Genomic DNA, 20,772 nt, shown 5'->3' with positions numbered 1-20,772 from the left:
GAAAATAAGATAAAGGTAATTGATGGAATAAATATTTTTTGATACTCATATAGATTGTTGTCCCAAAAAACCATAACTCCAATAAAAATTAATAATCCCAATATAAAAGGTTGCCCATTAATCACTCCTTAACGTGTATCTAGACATATAAGATAACAATGGCCATTTATCTTGAGAAATTTTTTGATGGGGGCGAAATTCGAAGGGGGCATGGGGGACAAATGATATGTTGACACATGTCTTTGATTCTGTCCAAAAATACATTTGTTTTATATTATTGGAAACAGAACTCATGGGAATCAAAGACATGTGTCAGTATATCATTTGTCCCCCATACCCCCTTCGGATTTGGCCCCATCAAAATTTGTCTCATTTATCTTTAAGATTTACCAACTACCAACATCACCTAATATCCGTTTTGCTGGTTTCTAAGCTTCCAGCTGAGTTTCAACTGAACCATCTAAATCTGGATGAGACACACATAAGACGCGGTTTTGCAAATACGGTAAATAAGATCTTTTTCCTGATTCGAGATTGGTCCCCGCCCGCCTTCTCAAGGAGTAGACGGTGAACCTTCTACACCTCCTTCTTTCATGGACACGTGTCTTTTATAAGCTAACACGTGTCACCTACTTGACAACAGCTCGAATTTAAAAACTCAAAGATCACACGAAAACGAAAACCAATTGGAATTGGTTAAATATTCTACGGAGTTTGAGAATGTACAAACGAAATTTCTGAAAAAAATAAAATTGTTACGGCGAAAGATAAAGATGAAATACAGATTGTAAATAGTTGGAAAAGGATAGATAAGCTAACTAATACACAAAAAATTCTTAAAGTTGTTGTACTAGTAAGTGAAGAAGAAGAAGAAGAACAGGAACAAATGAAGATTAGAGATATCAACACTGATTTTAAGGATTCTAGTAGTAGTAATAAGAGAGCTAAAGTTAAGATTGTTGAGTTAGATAGTGATGGCAAAGAAGTTGTAGAAATAATTAAACAAGTTGAAAGTTTTGAAGAAGAAGAAAAAGAAGCTGTGGTTGTTAGAGAACCCTTATTAGTATTTGGAGAAGATTTAATGTTAATGATATTGAATCATCTTGATGCACAAGGAGTTGCTAGTTGTTTACTTGTCTCTCATGGTTGGAGTGATGTTGCTTCAAGTGATTCTCTCTGGACTAAAAAGGTTTCTTCTCTCTCACTGCAGTATTGCTCTCTTTGTCAAAATTTGATTTGCTCCTATCAGGAACAAAATTCTTTGTTTGATTAATTGAAGATCGAAACTTGTCAACCTTTTGGCTACCATGTTAACTTGGGTATATAACAAATGTTATGTCTAGTTATTTTGTCTGGAAACCCCCTATATTAAATCACTAACTTCTAGTGCTTGGTGTTAATGAAACTTGACCTAATTTTGTTCATAAGATTAAAGATTAATGGGGGAAGCGTTGATGAGTGTCAGAAAATTTGAAGATAAGATTTTCTTGTGATTCTCTAATTGTCAGTTCATTGAATAGAATATGTTTTGTGTATATTTAGGTACTACCTTTTTTTTCTTTCTTTTGTGCTGTTTGTTCAGTGTGAGGACCTGTGGTTCGGGAAAGCACATATGCCACGATTATTACCAGGAATTTCTAGGTTGGCAGCTTATTCATTTTCGATGATGGATGCCAGACGTGTGAGTAAAAAATGGTTTCTTTTACGGTAATAAATTTGTGTAGGAAGATGATAATGATCGAGTTTTCTGTGATTGCTAATGTTTTTGAAAATGTTATGTTTGTCAGTCCCGCATCATGACGGAGGATCTTTGTGACCACGTATGGCAGTTTCGCTTTAAGAAGGTATACTTGGCTCCTGATTTTATATTTATAAAATTGGATTTGTTCAAGTGGCACTTGTGGAGGTCCTAGTTCCGAATCTTGTGACCTTCACCCATTGCTACCGTTGCTAGTCTGAAACCTTGCACATCTCATCAGGTTGTATTAGAAGAACTTTCACCGAACCTATTGAAATTGTTACAGTATTATTTATTACCATAGAGATAGAGGGATCTAGTTATACCGTTTATCCACAGATTAAAACCACTAGAGTAGTCCAGCACCTTACTGAGTAAGTTTCATATCCTCAATTTATCTGTATTCAGGAACATTTTGGATCATAAGAAACCCAATTTGGGCCCAATTGAGAAAACTGTGTTATGACAGGAGGCTCCCGAATATTGGCGTAATCTTGATCCTTCATGGAAGGGAATCGGCCCTCCGATGCTGAGGTACTTCCACCCAGATGGCTCACAAAGTGCAGATCCTGATGATCAGGTTTGGGGTGGCCATGAATGCACTTTTTCCACTGTTACAACCTTTGTGGCTGACGGGAACATTACGTCAGAATTAACAGATGGCCGCCTATGACCGTATCAAGGAACAAGGATTGGAGTTGGGAGCTGGGAAACCAATTGTACTGGTACTCGAGCACTCCCGACGCCACCAAGGAGGGTGGCACTGGACCATTGTTCCCAGCGTGGTAACTGAATCTCAACTGGTGTGTAAACGAGGAACCTGTCAACTTATCTCATCAATCTAAGCTTGGTCTGTTGCTGAATGTTTTCCATGTTCTATTTTAACTATTTTTTATGTTCCACAAACTATAAAGAGACATAGTGATGTCCGAATAGTGCAGCTAAACTGTTACATCTTCAACGGCTGTGTTACATATGCTGCGATCAGTAATGACTTGTTCTTTATTTTCTTCTAGTGGTAATAAATTTGTTGGGTCGTTCTAAATTAAATAAATTGGTCGGCTCTCAGAGAAATAACTTGTTCTTTATTTTCTTCTAGTGGTAATAAATTTGCTGGGTCGTTGTAAATTAAATATATTGGTCGGCTCTTGAGTACTTATGTAAACAAAAGTTGTAATCTATTATTCAAGTAATATCGTGGCATGACTTGTTGTACGACTCTGATCTTGTTTTCCTGCATCAAGTTTCACACTAGCTGCAATTTTGATATCAAATTAGTTGGTGACTACTTCCGTACAATTTTAAAGGTATTCTAGATTTCCAGGTAATAACTTTGAAATCATTTAGAGTCAAACTTCTTCAATCAGTTAATGAGGTAATTAGCTGCAATGGATCATTTACGGCTGCGTGCTTCAGGTGGTCTTTGACCAGCTGAAGCACCAGTGTACTCGTTTGATCAATGTTGACAGTTGAAGGCCGTAGTTAAAGGCTGGCCTAGATGAGGAAGTGAGTTGCGTGATCATGCATTTCAGTTTGACTTCACTAGAATTGTTGAAAATATAAATAAGAATACAGAAAAATAGATCACACGGAACAAGGTATAATACAAAGACTTGATAGGATAAGCTAGCTAGCTACAAATTCAACATTTTTGGATTGCTGACTACTCATCACTTGACTTCCGTAATCTCATCCAAGGCGTAGTTGTTTGTAGAGACATTGGCATAGTTGACCTTGGTGAACCGGACAACGACTGGGTAGCGAGTCTTTGGGTCCTGGTTTTGATTAAAACTCATATCAGCAATTTAACAAATAGACACAAACAGTTCTTTGATTCTGTATATTGGTTTTAAGCATGTGTAGAGGCAGTTGGGATTTATCAGGGGTCATAGCTTTACACTATGTTAACTTGTGTGATCGACGACATCAAGGGGCAAAATGAAAAAACTGCTCAATGGTCGTAAAGCATTTCTTACCTGATCAACAGCTACGACTGATCCAATGCCGTTGTACCAGTAGGATTCTTTCCTGAGAATCTTCACCTGTGAAAGAAAAAGACCATAATAAGTTTATGAGCAGCTCAAAGTCAATCATATGCTTGTCGACTAATTGTACTGTCATCCTATAGAATCAAGAGCTAGTGCAAATATGCGCAAAGTATTTCAGTCCTAGTCGACAAATTGTTAACTCAACTGTAAAAGGTGGCAATCTGACCAAAAAGAAACTTATGGTCGTGGTGACTGTGACAAACTGGGTACCTTAGTGCCTCTCTTGGGGCCAATTGGAGGAGGTTTCTTGACTGCATCTGGAGCTTCAGCTTCTTTAGTAGCGGCAGCAGCAGCTGGGGCAGGGGTGGCGGCTTCATCTGCTGCACGAACAACGAGTCTTGAGTTATTGTTAGTTCTTATTCGGAAGTATATGCTGCTCCTGGATGAGGTTGTGATGGTGGTGGAGGAAAGACTAGATGTTAACACAAAACCAGATGCTGCGGATGCCATAGAAGAGGTTGCCATGGCTTTTCTCCTCAACTTTGTTTCTCTCTACCTTAACTGCTTTATCTACTTCTCTTGTTGTTGTTGTATTCTTTTGGTATTGTCAAAGTAATTGATCGGACCAGCTTTGGTTTTGAAATTGAAAATTGAGAGGTTATGCATGAATGAATTTTTTTAGATAATTATCTAGAGACAATGAAAGTAGTAAGAATCATTTCCACCACTTGGACGTCGCCACATAGGAACCATATCCATTCTTGGTGGATAGCGTCATCTTCCTGTTTGTATGTTTCTGAGTTGAGAAAGGAAGTATCAGATTGTGCTGGAAAGATCTATGGAATAACGGAACTGCTACACATTCCACACGCTGAATCCTGCGGATTATCCCGACAGGGACAATGGAATTGAACCCCTCCCAACCCCGAGGTTTTGAAGAGAGTGGGTTTAGTGTGGGTCCCTGTCTATGCCGGGATAACCTGCAGGCTAAATCATTTTCGATGGAATAAATCCCAGTTGGATTTTTGGATAATCACCACCTCTTTCATACACCGTTATATTATATTCAGGGTCCTGGGAACCTTTCCCTACTTTGCATGATTGCTAAAGGTTGATACCATATTTGTTAAAGGCTGGTATCGAACCAGGATCCAGTGACCAGGATTATTTTGTCTTATATAGATTGATGTCGCCTCGTTAATAACGATACCCACAAAGGTTTTAAAATCGTGAATCGAATCGTGAATCGTTTTTCATTTTTAATGAATCAAATCTTATGCTGAATCGTGAATCGTTCACCGTCAGTTTTGATATATATATATTTATCATGGTATTTAGTTAGTGTAATGTAATTTTGAATGAAAATAATCCATTTTAACACAATTATGACATGATTTTATAATTAAATTATTAAATAAGGAGACATATGCGAATTTTATTAAAATTGCCCACGCAGCTCAGTGGATGTGAGTATTATAACCTGAGCACTACGTCTCAGGGTCGAAATCCCCAGCTCACCTCATTTTTTTCAGACGGAACAGATTAATTAAACTGTCGAGATTGAGTCAGTTTGGTCAAGAAAAATGAGAATTTTACGCTTTATAAGAGATTCGATTCAATTTTCCGATTTGAAACGTAACCTTGGTACCCACCTTTAACAATCGTGCTATTAGCGTTATTTGGTTACCGAATCTTGGTCGTTCATATTTGTATGTTTTTGATTACTTTATCTAACCGTCGTGATTTCCGGTTCACCGAATCACTAAGACTGTAATGTAAAGTCAAAAATATGCGTGTTTGGCTTTGTCCATATATATACTAACTAGAACTATACACGTAATAAGCTAGTACAGTATTTTGTAAAGTGTAAATTGAATAAATACCCCTTGTTTAATTTTGATGGGTCTCACAAATATCCTTATCATACAATAAATATATTTTTTTCTATCTATAAGCCCATTTTAGGTCTTCTAACGTTTTTTTTTCTTTCCATATTTACCCTTTCTCTTTTAACCTTCGGTTCTTATGCTTCTTATTTCCACCTTTTCTTTATTTCTAATAACCATCTCCATCCATCGCTCAGAAGAAAATCAATCGAACACACCGCCACAATCTTCAACGCTCCCACCACCACCACCACCATCATCTTTATCGCCGTCACCACCGCCTCCACCAAACCTATCAGCATATTTATTACGTTTCTTGTGTTCGGCAGTTTGTTATGATTTTTCTTCATCTTCTTATGCTAAAAGATTTATTTTTGAAACCAGATTCAGAGATCAGTTTGATTTTTTGTTTTTCAATTTCGTGATTTCGAGTTGAAGATTCAACTCGAGACAACTTGAAAAACCTAAATTGATGTTATTATCTGTTAGGGTTTTGTTTCTTGTTTTACCCACGATTAAACACCAAACCCCAATCCCTTTATAATTGAAATACAAAATTTGGTGCATCTTTGTTTTATCGAATTAAGGAGACAAATAAGATCATGTTTGTTTGTTGTTTTCGTATTCATCTGTGTAGTCAAATATCCAATCTTTCGAGCCACCGGTAATGATAATATTCTTCACTGACTATTATTTCACAGACTAACAAGTAGATTGATGGCATCATTCATCCGAAAGGTTCGTACGAAAACATTCATCAGAAATGTCGTTCATGATTATGCATTTCCAAAATCCTTTCTTGACTTGGCCAGGAATTTCATTAAAATTCAGGTATCACGACTAGCATGGCTAGATTTTGTTATGTGTATTTCTGACTTGTTTCTTTTTTTAATTAAATCCTGTATATATTTTATTGTTTTCACAAGGAAAAATCCGTCCACATATTGCGCAATCCAAGTTTGACACGGGAAGAAGCATTTTATGTCCGACAAGCCATACTAGAGCACCTAAAGACTCTCTGTAATCTATTCCGTAAAACAACACACTTTCTGGCAACCAAGCTTCTCCTGCTATGGCGTCTTTTGTTGCATCTAGTTGTTTATTGTTACTACTATAACTACTTGTACACTTTATTAATCAAACTACTCTGGTTAATTAATTACTCGTCAACATCAACATTAATTGATGGTACGTTAGGATTCACTACTTGGTTTTAATGTTAAGTGGTTTTAATCTTATGACTGTTGTAGTTTTTTTTAGGGAATATCACTAACTAAGTTTTGTTTTTTATTCTCTTCTTTGTTCAGGGAAGAAATAGGAGTTCTGATCGATGATCTTGTTGTGCAAACAAAGAAAGTAATACGAGCAACTTCAAGCGAGAATGATAAATCCAACTGATTTAGGTTCGTTAAATTTGTTTCACCCAATTGTTCATATCGTATGTTATTTCATTTTATTGACAATATATCTTGTTCGTCATAATCGTACTCATGGTGCTTCGGTTCAGTAATTTTACTTTCCTTGAATAGTGTGAAATTGAATTGATCCTGTGAGGAAATAGTAGCAAAACTGACTCCACGTCAGAATATTCGTGTTCGATTCACGTCAGGTTCGTTAATTTTAGTACATCAATTTTTGGGACCAACTTTGGTTGTTGACACTAGATTTCGGGGTCAAATTTGGTTGTTGACACCATATTTTGGGATCAACTTTGGTTATTGACATCATACATAATCTGAATATCTTTTGTATTTTTAATTTTGGTATCAACTTGGGTTATCGACACTAGATTTTGGTGTCAACTTTGGTTGTTGACACCAGATTTTGGGATCAACTTTGGTTATTGATACCATACATAATCTGAACATTTTTTGAATTTTTAATTGTGGGGATCAACTTCGGTTGTTGACACCATATTATGATGCCAACTTTGATTGTTGACATCATATTATGATGCCAACTTTGGTTGTTGACGCCATATTATTATTTTTATTTTCTGATTTTTGTTATGGGATCAACTTCGATTTTTGACACCATATTATGGTGTCAACTTCGGTTATTGACACCATCAGTGGTGGTGGTGGTGGCGGCGGTGGTGGACTGGTGGTGATGGTGGCGGTGGACTGGTGGTGGTGGTGGTGGTGGCGGACTGGTGGTGGCGACAGTGGTGGTGGCGTTTGGTAGGTAGTGGTCGTTGAGCAGTGGTGGTGGGATGGTAGTTGAATGTTGGTGGTGGTGGTGCTAGTGGTGGTGGCGGCGGTTAAGTGGTAGAGAAATAAATTTGTTGTATTTTGAAATAAAGAGAAATATAACATGAGTGAGGGTATTAAGGTAATTTTTTTTAAATGGATAAGGTTTTTAAAGAAGGCACAATCGGGGATACTCTCACAAATTGGGGGATACTCACGGTTATATGGGGATTAGTTTTAGCTAAAGGGACATTTTTAATTTGGTACCCCCACTTTATACCTTCTAAATTAAAAATATAAAACATACTAAACCAAATTGCAAAACGAGCTCAATCAATTTTTTAATGATTAATTTCAAGAGGACATAAAACATAAGCACACTTTAGTTATTGTTGGAATTTTTGAATAGAAATATGAATAGGTGTGTCAACTCACTTGAGTCTTTTCAATTTTAATGTCTTATTCCAAGGAATGTGACTCTCCACTAAGGGTTGTGACTCTTCATGAAAGGACTTCTCCAAGAGTCACCTCTAAATCTATATAAACCCCACTCATTCTCCATTGCAAGTGTGTGTTTTTAGAGTCATAAAACTAGTACTAGAAATTTAAGAGTTTGCATGAGTCTTCAAGAGTTAAAGGAGAGTTTGTGCTACATCCATTCGCGTTCGCTGTTCGGTGTTAGCGAAGTGCTGCGAAAAACATCGAGGTATTGTTGAATGTTGGAGACATGTGCCGCTAAATCTGTAACAACATTATATACAGGGCTTCAATTTTCTTAAGCAAAGAGATTACTCGCCTCAATACACCCAAGTAAGTTTGTTTAAGTTTTGTGATTGATCATACATTTCTATCAATCTTTTCTTGTTTTGTTGTTGGTATTACGATATGTAATACATAAGTGAAAACCGTGTTACAAAGAGTTGTAACAGATCGGTGAATATTACACGAGTCGTATTATTGGAGAATCGGTAACGAAGATCATTATCCAACAATCTTAAGACAATTTGAGAGATCTTATATCTTAGTTACTGATTCAGTGGTTTAGATGTTATCACATCATTTGGCCATTTCGTTCAAGTTCTGGAATTACCCAGTTGGAGAAAGGGCAATGGGTTTGACGTTTCAAACCTAACTGTGGAGTCTGAAAACCATAACGCATGCGACAATAGACTAATCGTGTCATGTTGGTTTTGAGGACAAGTCTTCTTAAAAAGAAAAGAAACCAAGCCAGAATAGTTTCAGATGGTAATCGATTTACAAATCCGCATGGTGCGTTAATGATTTGACTAAACCGGGATTTGTTTAGAATCACTGATACTAGACTCTGAGAGAAACAATTGATGGACGGAAAAGGTTACTTGACAATTCATGTTAGGATGAATATCTGTAACTATTTCCCTTGAGTCTACGGAACTATCCATCAACAGTGATTGGTGTATACATCACAAACACAAATCCACAAGACGTAGGTGTTTGAATTCACGGTTCAATTCACCTTATAACTGTCAGTTGGATTTGGCTTTAAATTTCAAGGCTGTGAAAGATGAAATTCGAAAAGCCGCAACTCTTCATAATCTGTGATGATCGGACACAAACATGTACCTATATGGTTTGTGTATGGAGATCTTAACTTTGCTAAGTGTTAATGATTCAAGATTGAGAATGAGTAACATCATTTTATCATTAAACCATAACGAAACCAAGATGGCAGAGCTCTGATCATGGATAGATATAGAGAAGTATCTCCCAATTGGAAAGGATTTTGGTATAATCCTTTTAACCGAGTATAAAGGACGTCTTGACGATACTCCATAACAAGTTTCAGAATGTTCGGAGGTGTGGAAGTATTTTTACGAATTGGGAAAAAAACGGTTCAGTCCAAAACCGCCCCAAAAGAAACAGATTAGTCCAGACCTAGTTGACTAGGTACAATTTAATCCAAGAATTGTATAAAGTCTATGCTACCCCTCGCACGCTTTTATTAAAGCACACGTGCAATGAAATGATTCAGTTTTCTAACTGAAACAATCAACGTGGGTGCGACACGTTAGCATTCAATAAAACTGATTAAAATCGGCGTAACGGACAAATTTTTAACTGCACCATTTTTGCTTTATCAAAAACTTCAGGAGAAAACAAAATTCAGAAGAAATTTTGCGTCCAAAACCTAGAAAAATTACAGACTAAAACCCTAATCAAAACAACTAGAATGTTAAATAATCTGAAAAATAAATGGCGAAAGGCAACTAAGTAGTTTCAAAGACAAACACACCAACAATTGAATTTTCAACATCAACAGAAGAAGAAAATCCAACAGTTGAAGCAACAGAAATCCAGAAATCAACTTCACCAACAACGAGATCGAAGTCAGCATTGAAGGATTCAAAAGAAATTTCATCCCCAACTGTAGAAGAAATTCGAAAATCAACAAGTCCAAAAACTAGATCTAAGAGAGGATTAGAAGTTTCAACATCAAAATCAGTAGCAGAAACTTCAAGAACATCACCAGTTAAGAAGAAATCAAAGATAACAAATCCTTCAAAATCAATTTCAGTACCAGAAACGTCACCAAATAAGAAGAAATCAAAGACTTCAAAGGCTTAAACAACTGTTAACAGAAAAAAAAGGTAACAATTCAAGTCCAGTTCTGTCTGTTTTTGAGTAATTTTTATGATATTTCTTGTATATGTGTACAGATATGTACACCGCCATGTTGTTGCAGAGTTTCATGTCCAGTTCTGCATATTTTTGAGCAATTTTATGAGTTTTGTTGTTGGTGAGTACATATTTTTACACCGCCATGCTGTTGTACTGTTTCATGTCCAGTTATATGTGTTTTAGACCAATTTTTGTAAGAATTATTGTTTGTGTGTAAATACTGGTACACCACCATGCTGTTGCAGTGCTTCATTTCATGTTCTGTGTGTTTTAGACCAATTTTTGTAAGAATTGTTGTTTGTGTGTAAATACTGGTACACCATCATGTTGTTGCAGTGCTTCATTTCATGTTCTTTCTGTTTTTTAGCGATTTTTGTAAGAATTGTTGTTTGTGTGTAAATACTGGTACACCACCATGTTGTTGCAGTGCTTCATGGCATGTTAAATGTGATGTTATGGTTAATGGCATGTTAAACAGTACCCAAATCTAAGTGTTAGTGATGTTATGGTTAATAACATGTTAAATGTGATTCATGGCATGTTATGTGTTTTTTACTCATATCTTTCCTAGTGTACTCACTATCTGTATCAGTGTACTGGTTTGTACTCACTATTTGTACCAGTGTACTAGTTTGTACACCAACATTTTTGTATGTTCTGTCTGCTTTTTTTACTCACTATCTGTACCAGTGTACTGGTATGTACACCAACATTTTTGTATCAGTATCATGTGTTATGCTTCTCTTTTCTTATTCCCATTTGTCTATTTTCGTATATACAAACAAACCTAATAGATCAGGTTTTAATGCAATCAACGAGTTTGTGAACAAGAACTTTGAAAAGGATGGAGAAGTGCGTAAAAAGAGACGTGACAAAGTATGGTTCACAGAATTTCAGTTAGAGAAACAAAAGGAGAGCCCTTTTGGGCATGTAGTAGATGTCTTTGCTAACAAGAAAGCTGAAAAGAAGGAGGAGGAAAACTCAGAAAAGAAACAGGAGAAGAAGAGAGATCTTTGGTTCAAGAGTCCAGAATCAATCTTGAAGATTGTGAACCAGTTCCTCCTTGATCATTCAGGAAAAAATGTATTTGTTTTCAATACTGCCGAGGAGAAAAAAGTTTGTGGAAGTAGAGAGTATGCCAGAAGATTTGTTCTTCATTTTTGAATTACAAATGGTGGGATCAGAACCTTTTTAAGGAGAATGTACCAAAACTAGAGCTGAGCAGAGATTGGGTTCACTAATAAACCGATTGAAACTGAAGGAAAATCTAAGTTGGGGAAACGAGATGTCGAGAATGAAATCTTGCGTATAATGAAGTTAAAACCAAAGTTGTATATCGAGATTGAGAGGAATGTTGAGGACTTGGTAGTGTTGTTGATTACCAAGAGAAAATTTGATCCCTACTTTGAATCGTTCGAAAGAATGAAAAAAACCAACTGGCCAGTGCATATACATAAATATTTAATGGATATCATAAGGAAAAATGTCGAGGAACCACTTAAAGTTAATGGTTGTATGGTTTACATGTTGGTGAGTTTACATGTGTACATTGTTTTACACAAGTTTTAATTTGTACCAATTTACATGCTTTTGTTCACTGTATTTGTTGGGTCCTAACATTTCTAACTCTTTTACCTGTTTGTCAATGCAGTATTGGTTTGCTGAACACAACAACAACATGACGCCAAGCAATGAACAAGGTTTTCCTAGGTTTCTAAGGTGGGTGATAAGTGACATCAGCAATACAATAGAGAAAGACATTAATGAAGCTATGAAAAAGGTAACTCGATAAATTTATTACGATAGTGATTTCTTCCTAGATGTGTACATTAGATATACACCTTTATAAGGTTTACAAAATGGTGACAAAATTTTGTCATGTGTACAACAATATACACCTGTAACATAGATGTAAAAAGATGTACACCTGTTATCCATATTGATACTTTGGCATGTTTTTAGATGCAACCTGGATGGGTAAAACCTTGGAGTGATGAGCAGCAACAAGTTATGGAAGAGTACAAGAAGAACATGCAACAACCTAGAACAGATGCACTGAAGGAAAAGATGTACAAAGCACAACAACAAAGAGATAAAGCAATGGAAGAGCTTTTAGACTTGCAGGTTAAACATCAAAAGCTTGTTAGCTTCATTGAAGAAAAAGCCAAGAAAATTTATGAAGCTGATCTGAGGAATGTGCAAAATGATAAGGATGTTGTTGATTTATTTGTTGAAACCTTGCAAGAAATCATTTCAGTAAACAAAGAATTACAAAGGTATACCTAATGTTCAGAACTACATGAGACGCGAAATTATGAGTCCTACTGCATGTGTAAGTTTCTCAAAAAACAAATAAAAAATGTCATATATAGATAACTTAATGATGTGTACATACTAGTACACCTGATTGACATAGGTATACACCAGTATGCCTTTGTAGATTTCTTTAGGAGTGTACATAGATATACACCAGTATGCCATATGATTGACGAATGCTATGTTAAGTGTTTGCATGAATGCTTGATTGTTAGATTTTATATAGGTCTGATTTAGGTATTTGTTGATTTCAGTACTATGTGAAGAACAACAACATCAGCGAGGTACAAAGGCTTGTGGTAGGTTTAATACGGGACATGCCTGACAATCTGGAAGTTCTTCTAATCCCTCTCAATCACTCTACAGTACAATTGGAAGTAGGACTTCACTGGTCGCTTTTGAAGTTTGATTTCATAGATGAAGAGTGGAAGTGGTACAACTCGCTGCACTCAAATGAGGACTATAAAAAAGATGCACAACAACTGGCAAATGTGGTGCAGTTGGAACTCAACAAGAAGAGAGCGCTAAATGGTGATGCACCTATAGAACCGCACGAAATAAACATCATGCAATGCCCTACACAAGGAATCAATCCAGATTTCCTCCTGTACACTTGTTACTTTATGAAACGAGGTATGAAGAAGAGAAAGAGTATGAAAAGAGATCAGCAGAGGGCCGAAAAAATTTGTCAGGATATGAGAGCGAAATTGGTGGCAAAGATGCTGAAAAAAGTTGGAGTGGTTGAAAAGGTGTGGGATGTAGCAATGGATGAAGAGCACAAGCAGTGGCGCCTGAGTATGGAAAAGAATCCGTTGAGGAAGAAGAAGAGTATTTTCTAAAAGTTTTCTATCTTTCAGACAACTCTTCAAATTTCAGTTTTTATTACTTTGTTTATGACTTGTCACTTTGTTTATGACTTGTCACTTTGTTTATGACTTATCTCTTTTCAAATTTCAGTTTTTATCAATTTGTTTATGACTTATCACTACTATAAAGACCTTGAATTAATATATTTTTATTAGTTTCAATATTAATGTTACAAGTTTTTGACTTATCTCATTCACCAGGTTTTGAAATATTAAGGTGTACTTGATTGTGCACAGTTACAGTTAATGTTACAAAAGCATAAAATGTTTAGAAGGTGTACATAATGGTTCTAAATAGCAAAAGTAATTACTAATTATACATATTTGAAAACATATAATACTACTAAGCAAAAATAGACTAGAAGCATCCATTGTACACCAAGGTGTACATAGAGGTACACCTGCAAAAAGACAGGTAAGAAAAACTGAAGTTTACAGGAAGGTGTACATAATGGTACACATGTCCTGGCACTAATTATCCACGCCAAAAGAAAATTGAAAAGACATTACCAAAAGTCATAGAATCTTTTGAACAAATGAAACATAGTAAAAATCATCAAATCATGGGGCAGGTAGTTCTGTTGTGGTGACCAAGAGTGAAGCACTTTGTGCACATCATTGCCCTCTTTTGCTTCTCATATGCATTCTTGATGCGATGTGTTCTTCGTCTACCCCGTGGAGGAACATGAATAGGAACAATAACCCTATCACTAGGATCATAAGACTTCGGCTTGTCGTAATTGGGGATTGGCAAGATGATGTGCTGGTATGTCCTGTTGTACCATTCGGTGGTGAAGTATGGCTCAACAAATGAATAGATGTCTTCTCTCGTAGCTTGAATGGAAGCACAAGCATGGGCACAAGGAAAACCATTAACTCGCGACCTGTGACATGTACAAGTTTTCTGCAATAGATCTACAGAATGAGTCCGGGGAGACCTGAATTCATACAATCTTTCCATAGACTGAACAATAGTCCAAGTACGACCAATGTCAATGTTTTCCTTTATTAAACCCTCATATTCAGGAGTGAGCCTAGTGTTGAAAGTTTCTAGACCTAGTATCCTTCTCTCAGACGTCTTCTCCATAACCTTCAAACTAACATAATAAAAACACAAAACATAAAATCAAAAACATGATCCAAAAAGGAATACAGATAAAACATGTGTACAACAATGTACACATTAAGGAAATCCATGTGTACAACAATGTACACACAGTTGCAGATTCACAGATAAAAACATGTGTACAAGTATCTACAGATCAAAGCAAATCCATGTATGCAAACAATGTAGACAGACTTACATAAATAAAAAACTAAACATAAAACTCACCGTATCGCATCGAGAAGAACAAAAGCAGGCAACTTTTTGAAAGGAAGAACCCAGTTGTTGAAGGACTCAGCAAGAGTTGAAGAGTGAGCACCATATCTGCATACAGGGAAAAATGCATTTGCCCATTTCTCCTTTGGAATAATCCTGATGTAGTTAGCAACATTCCCACATCCAATTGCATGCATGCCCCGCAAAGCTTTTTCAAAGTTTGCTGGTGTGTAAGAGTACGCATCTTTGTAAAACAAATCAAGAACGGGCTTCGAATTCGCATCACCTGATCCAATGGGGAGATTGCATTTGATGTGGTAAAAGCAATAGCTGTGATGTGAATTAGGAAAATATTTGGGAATGCCCTATAAAAGTCCTTCTCCATGATCACTAAGGAAAACAATCGTACGACCATCGACAAGTTTTTGAAGATTCTCCAGAAACCAAAACCAATTATCTTTGTTTTCAGAAGAAACAATAGCAAAAGCAAATGGGTAAAACTCATTGTTTCCGTTGATACATGTTGCGGCCATCAGAGTACCCCTGTATCTACCAGTAAGGAAAGTAGCGTCCAAGTAAATCATGGGCCTGAGATACCTATAGCTATGCTTGCAAGCACCGTAACAAACGAATATCCTCTGAAATCTATTGGTTCCATCCTCAACTTCAAACCTCACATAGCTATCGGGATTAGTTTCTTCAATTGCTTTGACATACCAAGTAAAATCACTATACGACTTCTCATCATCGCCATACTGTTCTTCAAATACAGCTTCTTTCCCTCTACGGGCATGGTGATACTTAATATTGGACCCATAAGTTTTCTTGAAAAGTGAAATGATTTGTCTGGGTTTTAAGCTAGGATCACCCTGTATATTGTCAGCGATCAAATGCTTGACTAACTTGGTTGTCACCGCAGGACTCTTCAACCTCAAACCAACACCACAACTACAGAAAAAAAAAAGAAAAACTGGAATAAGTAATGTGCACCACAATTTACACCTAATAAATATCTCAAAACCAACACTATGAACATACACACAAAGCAAGCAAGAACATGTATTTTAAGAGTACAACAAGTACAGTGCACCCCAATGTACACCTAAAACAAATCTACATATATGAGATGCACAACTATGTCCACCACTATGGACATAAAAACAAAAAGCCTAAACATAAGTAATGTGGACTAGTATGAAAACCACTAACCTGTGAGCGTTAGAATCTTTCAGCACGAACCGAGAAGTATCACCATTCACAGGCCCAAAGTGAATCCTCCACGCACAACCATCTTCTTCGCATTTTGCAGTAAAACGAGTTGTGTCATTTTTAAGAATAACAATCTTGTGACCAGTAGCCATCTTGTACTTATCGAGAGCAATCCTAACAGCTTTAACACCACCCATGAATTCTCTACCAATCTTGTAAAATACATAATTCCATTCATCGATAATAAGAGGCTTCCCCTTGTCTGCATCATGATCTAACACCCTTACCATCTTAGGACTTTCAGTTTCACAAGCAGACTTAGAACAAGAACCAGAACTACTGATGCAACCAGACTTAGAACCAGAACTTCTGATACAACCAGACTTAGAACGAGAAGTATGATTCGGAATCATACCCACACGCAAATACACATCTTCATTATCAATAAGAATCATGAAACCAATTAAGCTTTGTAGTTGTATATCACCTTTCACAAAAACTACTTGAGCATTGTCCATATAACTGAAACATATACTCCCAGGGGACAAAGACCTCCACTGCTTGCATGCTAAATGCTTCAATTCTTCTACGATTATTTTAGTATTAACACGAAAAACCGCAGAATGCTCACCATGATTCAAAACGACATTAATAAACTTGTCAGGATTCTTTGGTATCCCTACATTTTACAAAAGAAATGATTAAAATCATCTGAAGCTTCAATTTCATATAACCTAAAAAGTAAATAGTGTACATGAAAGTACACATTTAATCAAAGCCAAAAACATCAAGTAACAGTAAACCTAGATAAAAATACTCCATCAATTAAGCTCCAGAATCTTACTGGAACACATAATTGAATAAAATAGAAGACTAGAATCTAGTATCAGTTCGAGTTCATATCATGCATCATAAAACTAAAAAATCAACATCAAACAACAATAAACAAAAATCGAATTTATCTAGTATTAACAGTAAATCATCATCATCACGAGAATCAAAAGCTAGTATATAACAAAATATCAACTCGCGATCATACGAATTGATATCATCAACTCATAAAATCAAAAAAACTGAAAATTAGATTAAATTACAACCAAAAGAAAACTAACCTGAGGCTGAACTCTGTTCCATTAGCAATCAAATCCAATCTAAGCTCCTAGAATCTGTTAAATCACCTCCGAATTAAAACCTGGAACGATCTATCTCTCACTCTGTGGTTTCTTCAATTCTGAGATTAAGAATTTTCGACTCTAGAACACACTCGAACGTAACTTGAGTTGAGATATGATGAAGAAACGATCAAATCCTCTCTGAAACTGCTAAATCGCCTCCCAAATCATCTCAGAGCTTCATCCTGTTTGAATTCAAGTTTCAGATCCAAAAATTTCGATTTCAAAATCAGGCTTTATATAACAGGAATCGTTCAAGGGTAATTATGGTATATGGGAAACTCGCAAAATCGGGACTCGTCCGTGGTTTTGGACTAACTCGTCCATGTTTGGACTAATCTGTTTTGGACGGAGTTTTTTTGGACTAAACTGTACTGGGCTTCAGATGGATGGACTAAAGCGTCCTAAGGCCAGTAACTTTGGGACCAAACGTTAATTTCTACTTACGAATTACTCAAAGTTGAGTATAACTGCTGGAAAATTCTGATGAACCGGAATATCAGTTCCAGGTCCTGTAAAAAGTCTGACTTCTCGGTTTTTCTTTTGATATTTTGGTCAAGATAAAACTTGTGGATAAGTTTCTTATCTTCGATCCCCATTTTTGAAAATCTCTATATGGAGTCAAGATACGAAAGATACAACAGTTCCAAAATTGTTGCGGTTGTCTGTCAAAAGATACGCATCTCTTCATGAAATGGCTAGAGCTTTGCTATTTGTGGGAACAATAAAGGCGCCATTTAATATTATGGTCAAGGTGTTATTGAAAGTTACGTACTGGTGTGTACTTGTGACTTTGATTGGCGAAGGAAGAAATACTTAAACTTGAATGCACAATGACACACAAACGATGTACCTTTTCATGTGGCTGATCACGATAACTGCCCATGCGAACTTACACGTTTAAAGCTTGTTGTCATGTTTTTGTTTCTAATCAGAACTGCTCCTTTTGGTTTAGCCTGAACTTGTTCTAGAGAGTTGATGGACTTCCTTTCAGTCTGATTTCTAGAGAATATGATGGACTTCCCTTGAAATCCAGATTAATTGGATTGTCAACCGCATGCTCGCACATAAGGAGCATTCAAGTATGAATTTTTCTGACGGTATGGTGATGTTTTGGTACGCCAAGTCCTTGAAGTTCAGAACACAATTTTCAGTTTCATGACATTTTACATTTGAGAATGACATGAAGTGTGGGGATCAGATGGCATTATTTTTAAGTTTCCATTTGTCTGTTCCTGGAAGGGAAATGCTTGATCATATCAGGCTTGGTCACTAAATTTTAAAAGGGAAGATGGTGCAACATATTGGACATACGGAAACGGAGTACGTATGGTTGTAACCATATCAGTACCCAGCGGGAAGAATACATAAATCTCGCAGCGGAGATTTGTCTTTCCGATTTTGGATTTCTGGGTTGTACTTGTCATTGGTTTTGTCTCTGGCTTGGAACTGCTCCATTGTGTTGGATCTGAATTCGCATACCCCACCTGCGATGGTTAAGACTGTTTAAAAGATATAATCTGCACAGTCGGAGAAGATTTACATAAATCTTATGTTCTATAATGAATTTCGGTTAGCCATTTTAACCGGGTGTAACTGACATCCTGATACTCGTGCTGTCAAATTTTCGGAATTTTTGAACTCACAAAAGTATTTATTCGGAATTTTACAAAGTGAGTCTGGTGACTGAAATTTTTTCTGAAATGGAACTCGTAAGTCCTGTTTCAAAGTGGCTCTGTAGTTTTTCTGTGACTCTTTTGAGTCTGTAGTAAAAACAAAATATCTAGATCAAGATGTCTTCTCAAACCCAGTCAGGAAAATGTCTAATCGGAGCTACGATGCAAGAAATACGGTAGTTTTAGAATCGCAACTTATGACTGTCCAGAAATCGCTAACGCGTAATAGTTGGTTCTAAACTCAAAATTCTCGCAAGACAAATTTATGGGTGTTTCTAGTCAGTTCAAGAATCTTACGGGTTGGCTTGGAGTCATGTCCTGAATTAATTCAAAGGGTTCTTGAAGTATGAATGGGAACTGACAGAACTTGGATCTATCTTAGGCACTCTCTTGGCATGGTTTATGTAACCTGCTGTGAAGAGATAAAACTATGGTTGGCAGAGAGGTAGCGTCATTGTTACAAATGATAAAATATCAATCAAACTGGATACATAGGAAGTGTGGGGGAAACGTTTTCAAAAACAATGTCTAGTATCCAGTTACCCCATGAGAGATCATTTTGTGAATAAGGAAATAGAAATTCCTTATGTAGTCAGGCAAAATGTGGGGGTGTTTTAGAACAGATAGCCAGTACAACGATGGACTAATCTATTCAAGTCAAGCGGACTTTACAGATTATAAATGTTTTAGGAAAGTATTCTTGGAACATAGAAAATTTGTTGTGCAAAATAAAGTCTACAGGTATAGATACGGTTATCTGTGGTAAAAGATGATTTTCAAAATCATCAAGGGGAATTATGTGTTTGTGTTAGTAAAAATGCGTGTAAAGGAAACAAATGTTGATGGTGAGATCAACTCTGTACTCCAGAGCTTTAGACGCAAAGTCGGAGAGGTACCTAGAATTTCCTTGAGTATATACTAATGGTCAAAGTATATGTATGCTAGAAATAGATTGTTCTGATCAAACAATTATTTTGGAAGAAACACATAGTTTGAGATTATGGTATGTCTCGATAAGTAGATCGGTGATATAGTACCATAAAGCAATTTCTCTCAAATGCATGCATCGAAAAGAAATAGTGTATGTGAATTGTATCTAGCCGGCAAATGATACGAATTCTAGAGAGCGTATAATTGCATCATCGAGGGAAATGGGATAGCTTATATAGAGTAGTATTTATAGCGGACACCCAACCTAGCGATTGGAGATCCCATGGTTATCTAGGTTCAAAAGGGACAACCAAGTTATAAATTTATACTCACCGAAAAGACTGTGAGAGTTTACTCTCTTTCCCATTTCTATGATGAAAACAGTGTTGCCTGTCAAGTGAGAGGTTGAGATTTTCTCTTAATGATTCCTATGGCTTAGTTTTCACTAAGAAAGTATGACAGGATACTTTTCAAATAGGAGATCACCTATATGAGTGTGAAGTGAGGCCGCTTCTATGATAATTATAAGGCTAAGTTAATCTTGAGCACTCATGAAAACCAACATCGTTCAGGGCCGAAATGAACACAACCGAGAACCGGATATGTAAGGAAATAAACTGTGTGATATCTATTGCATCGGTTTACATCATAAAGTTGGGCGGTTCAAGACATCGCGTTCACCGAATAACTAGTAAACCCGGTAGGTATTCACTACGGAAGATTCAAAGCCAAAAGCTATCTCTCCCGATGCAGTGATGCTCCGCGCACAAACTCTTTCTAGTGTCTGCATTACACTTGCATGAATTTCTATTCAATGTGGGGG

The 20,772-nt window shown here is 36.5% G+C and overlaps 3 protein-coding genes across 4 annotated transcripts; 1 reads left to right on the top strand and 2 right to left on the bottom strand.

The window, feature by feature from the left end:
* The first annotated feature begins 680 nt into the window (after positions 1 to 680).
* On the top strand, positions 681 to 2,869 carry LOC113317625. Of its 2 annotated transcripts, none has more exons than XM_026565778.1 (4): positions 681 to 1,189; positions 1,583 to 1,681; positions 1,788 to 1,844; positions 2,208 to 2,869. In XM_026565778.1, the coding sequence occupies exons 1-4, from the start codon at positions 887 to 889 to the stop codon at positions 2,409 to 2,411; spliced, it is 663 nt and encodes a 220-aa protein (XP_026421563.1). In that variant the 5' UTR covers positions 681 to 886; the 3' UTR covers positions 2,412 to 2,869. The 2 variants fall into 2 exon arrangements, with proteins under 2 accessions (XP_026421563.1, XP_026421564.1); XM_026565779.1 differs by having other exon boundaries at positions 683 to 1,189; positions 2,147 to 2,869.
* A 380-nt stretch (positions 2,870 to 3,249) lies between these two features.
* LOC113317626 (photosystem I reaction center subunit IV B, chloroplastic-like) lies at positions 3,250 to 4,395 on the bottom strand. The gene is made up of 3 exons (XM_026565780.1): positions 3,997 to 4,395; positions 3,715 to 3,780; positions 3,250 to 3,513 (listed from the first exon to the last, which is right to left on the bottom strand). The coding sequence occupies exons 1-3, from the start codon at positions 4,249 to 4,251 to the stop codon at positions 3,409 to 3,411; spliced, it is 426 nt and encodes a 141-aa protein (XP_026421565.1). The 5' UTR covers positions 4,252 to 4,395; the 3' UTR covers positions 3,250 to 3,408.
* Positions 4,396 to 14,197: 9,802 nt separating this feature from the next.
* Positions 14,198 to 17,305, bottom strand: LOC113315620. The gene is made up of 6 exons (XM_026563885.1): positions 17,284 to 17,305; positions 16,172 to 16,850; positions 16,001 to 16,064; positions 15,372 to 15,831; positions 14,975 to 15,248; positions 14,198 to 14,738 (listed from the first exon to the last, which is right to left on the bottom strand). Exons 1-6 carry the CDS (start codon positions 17,303 to 17,305, stop codon positions 14,198 to 14,200), a joined length of 2,040 nt encoding a protein of 679 aa, XP_026419670.1.
* Between the last annotated feature and the right edge of the window lie 3,467 nt (positions 17,306 to 20,772).

This window comes from Papaver somniferum, chromosome 10 (genome assembly GCF_003573695.1).
Source record: "Papaver somniferum cultivar HN1 chromosome 10, ASM357369v1, whole genome shotgun sequence".
NCBI classification, from domain to species: domain Eukaryota; kingdom Viridiplantae; phylum Streptophyta; class Magnoliopsida; order Ranunculales; family Papaveraceae; genus Papaver; species Papaver somniferum.
Note: the sequence above shows the minus strand (reverse complement) of the source record. Positions and strands in the feature narration are given on the sequence as shown.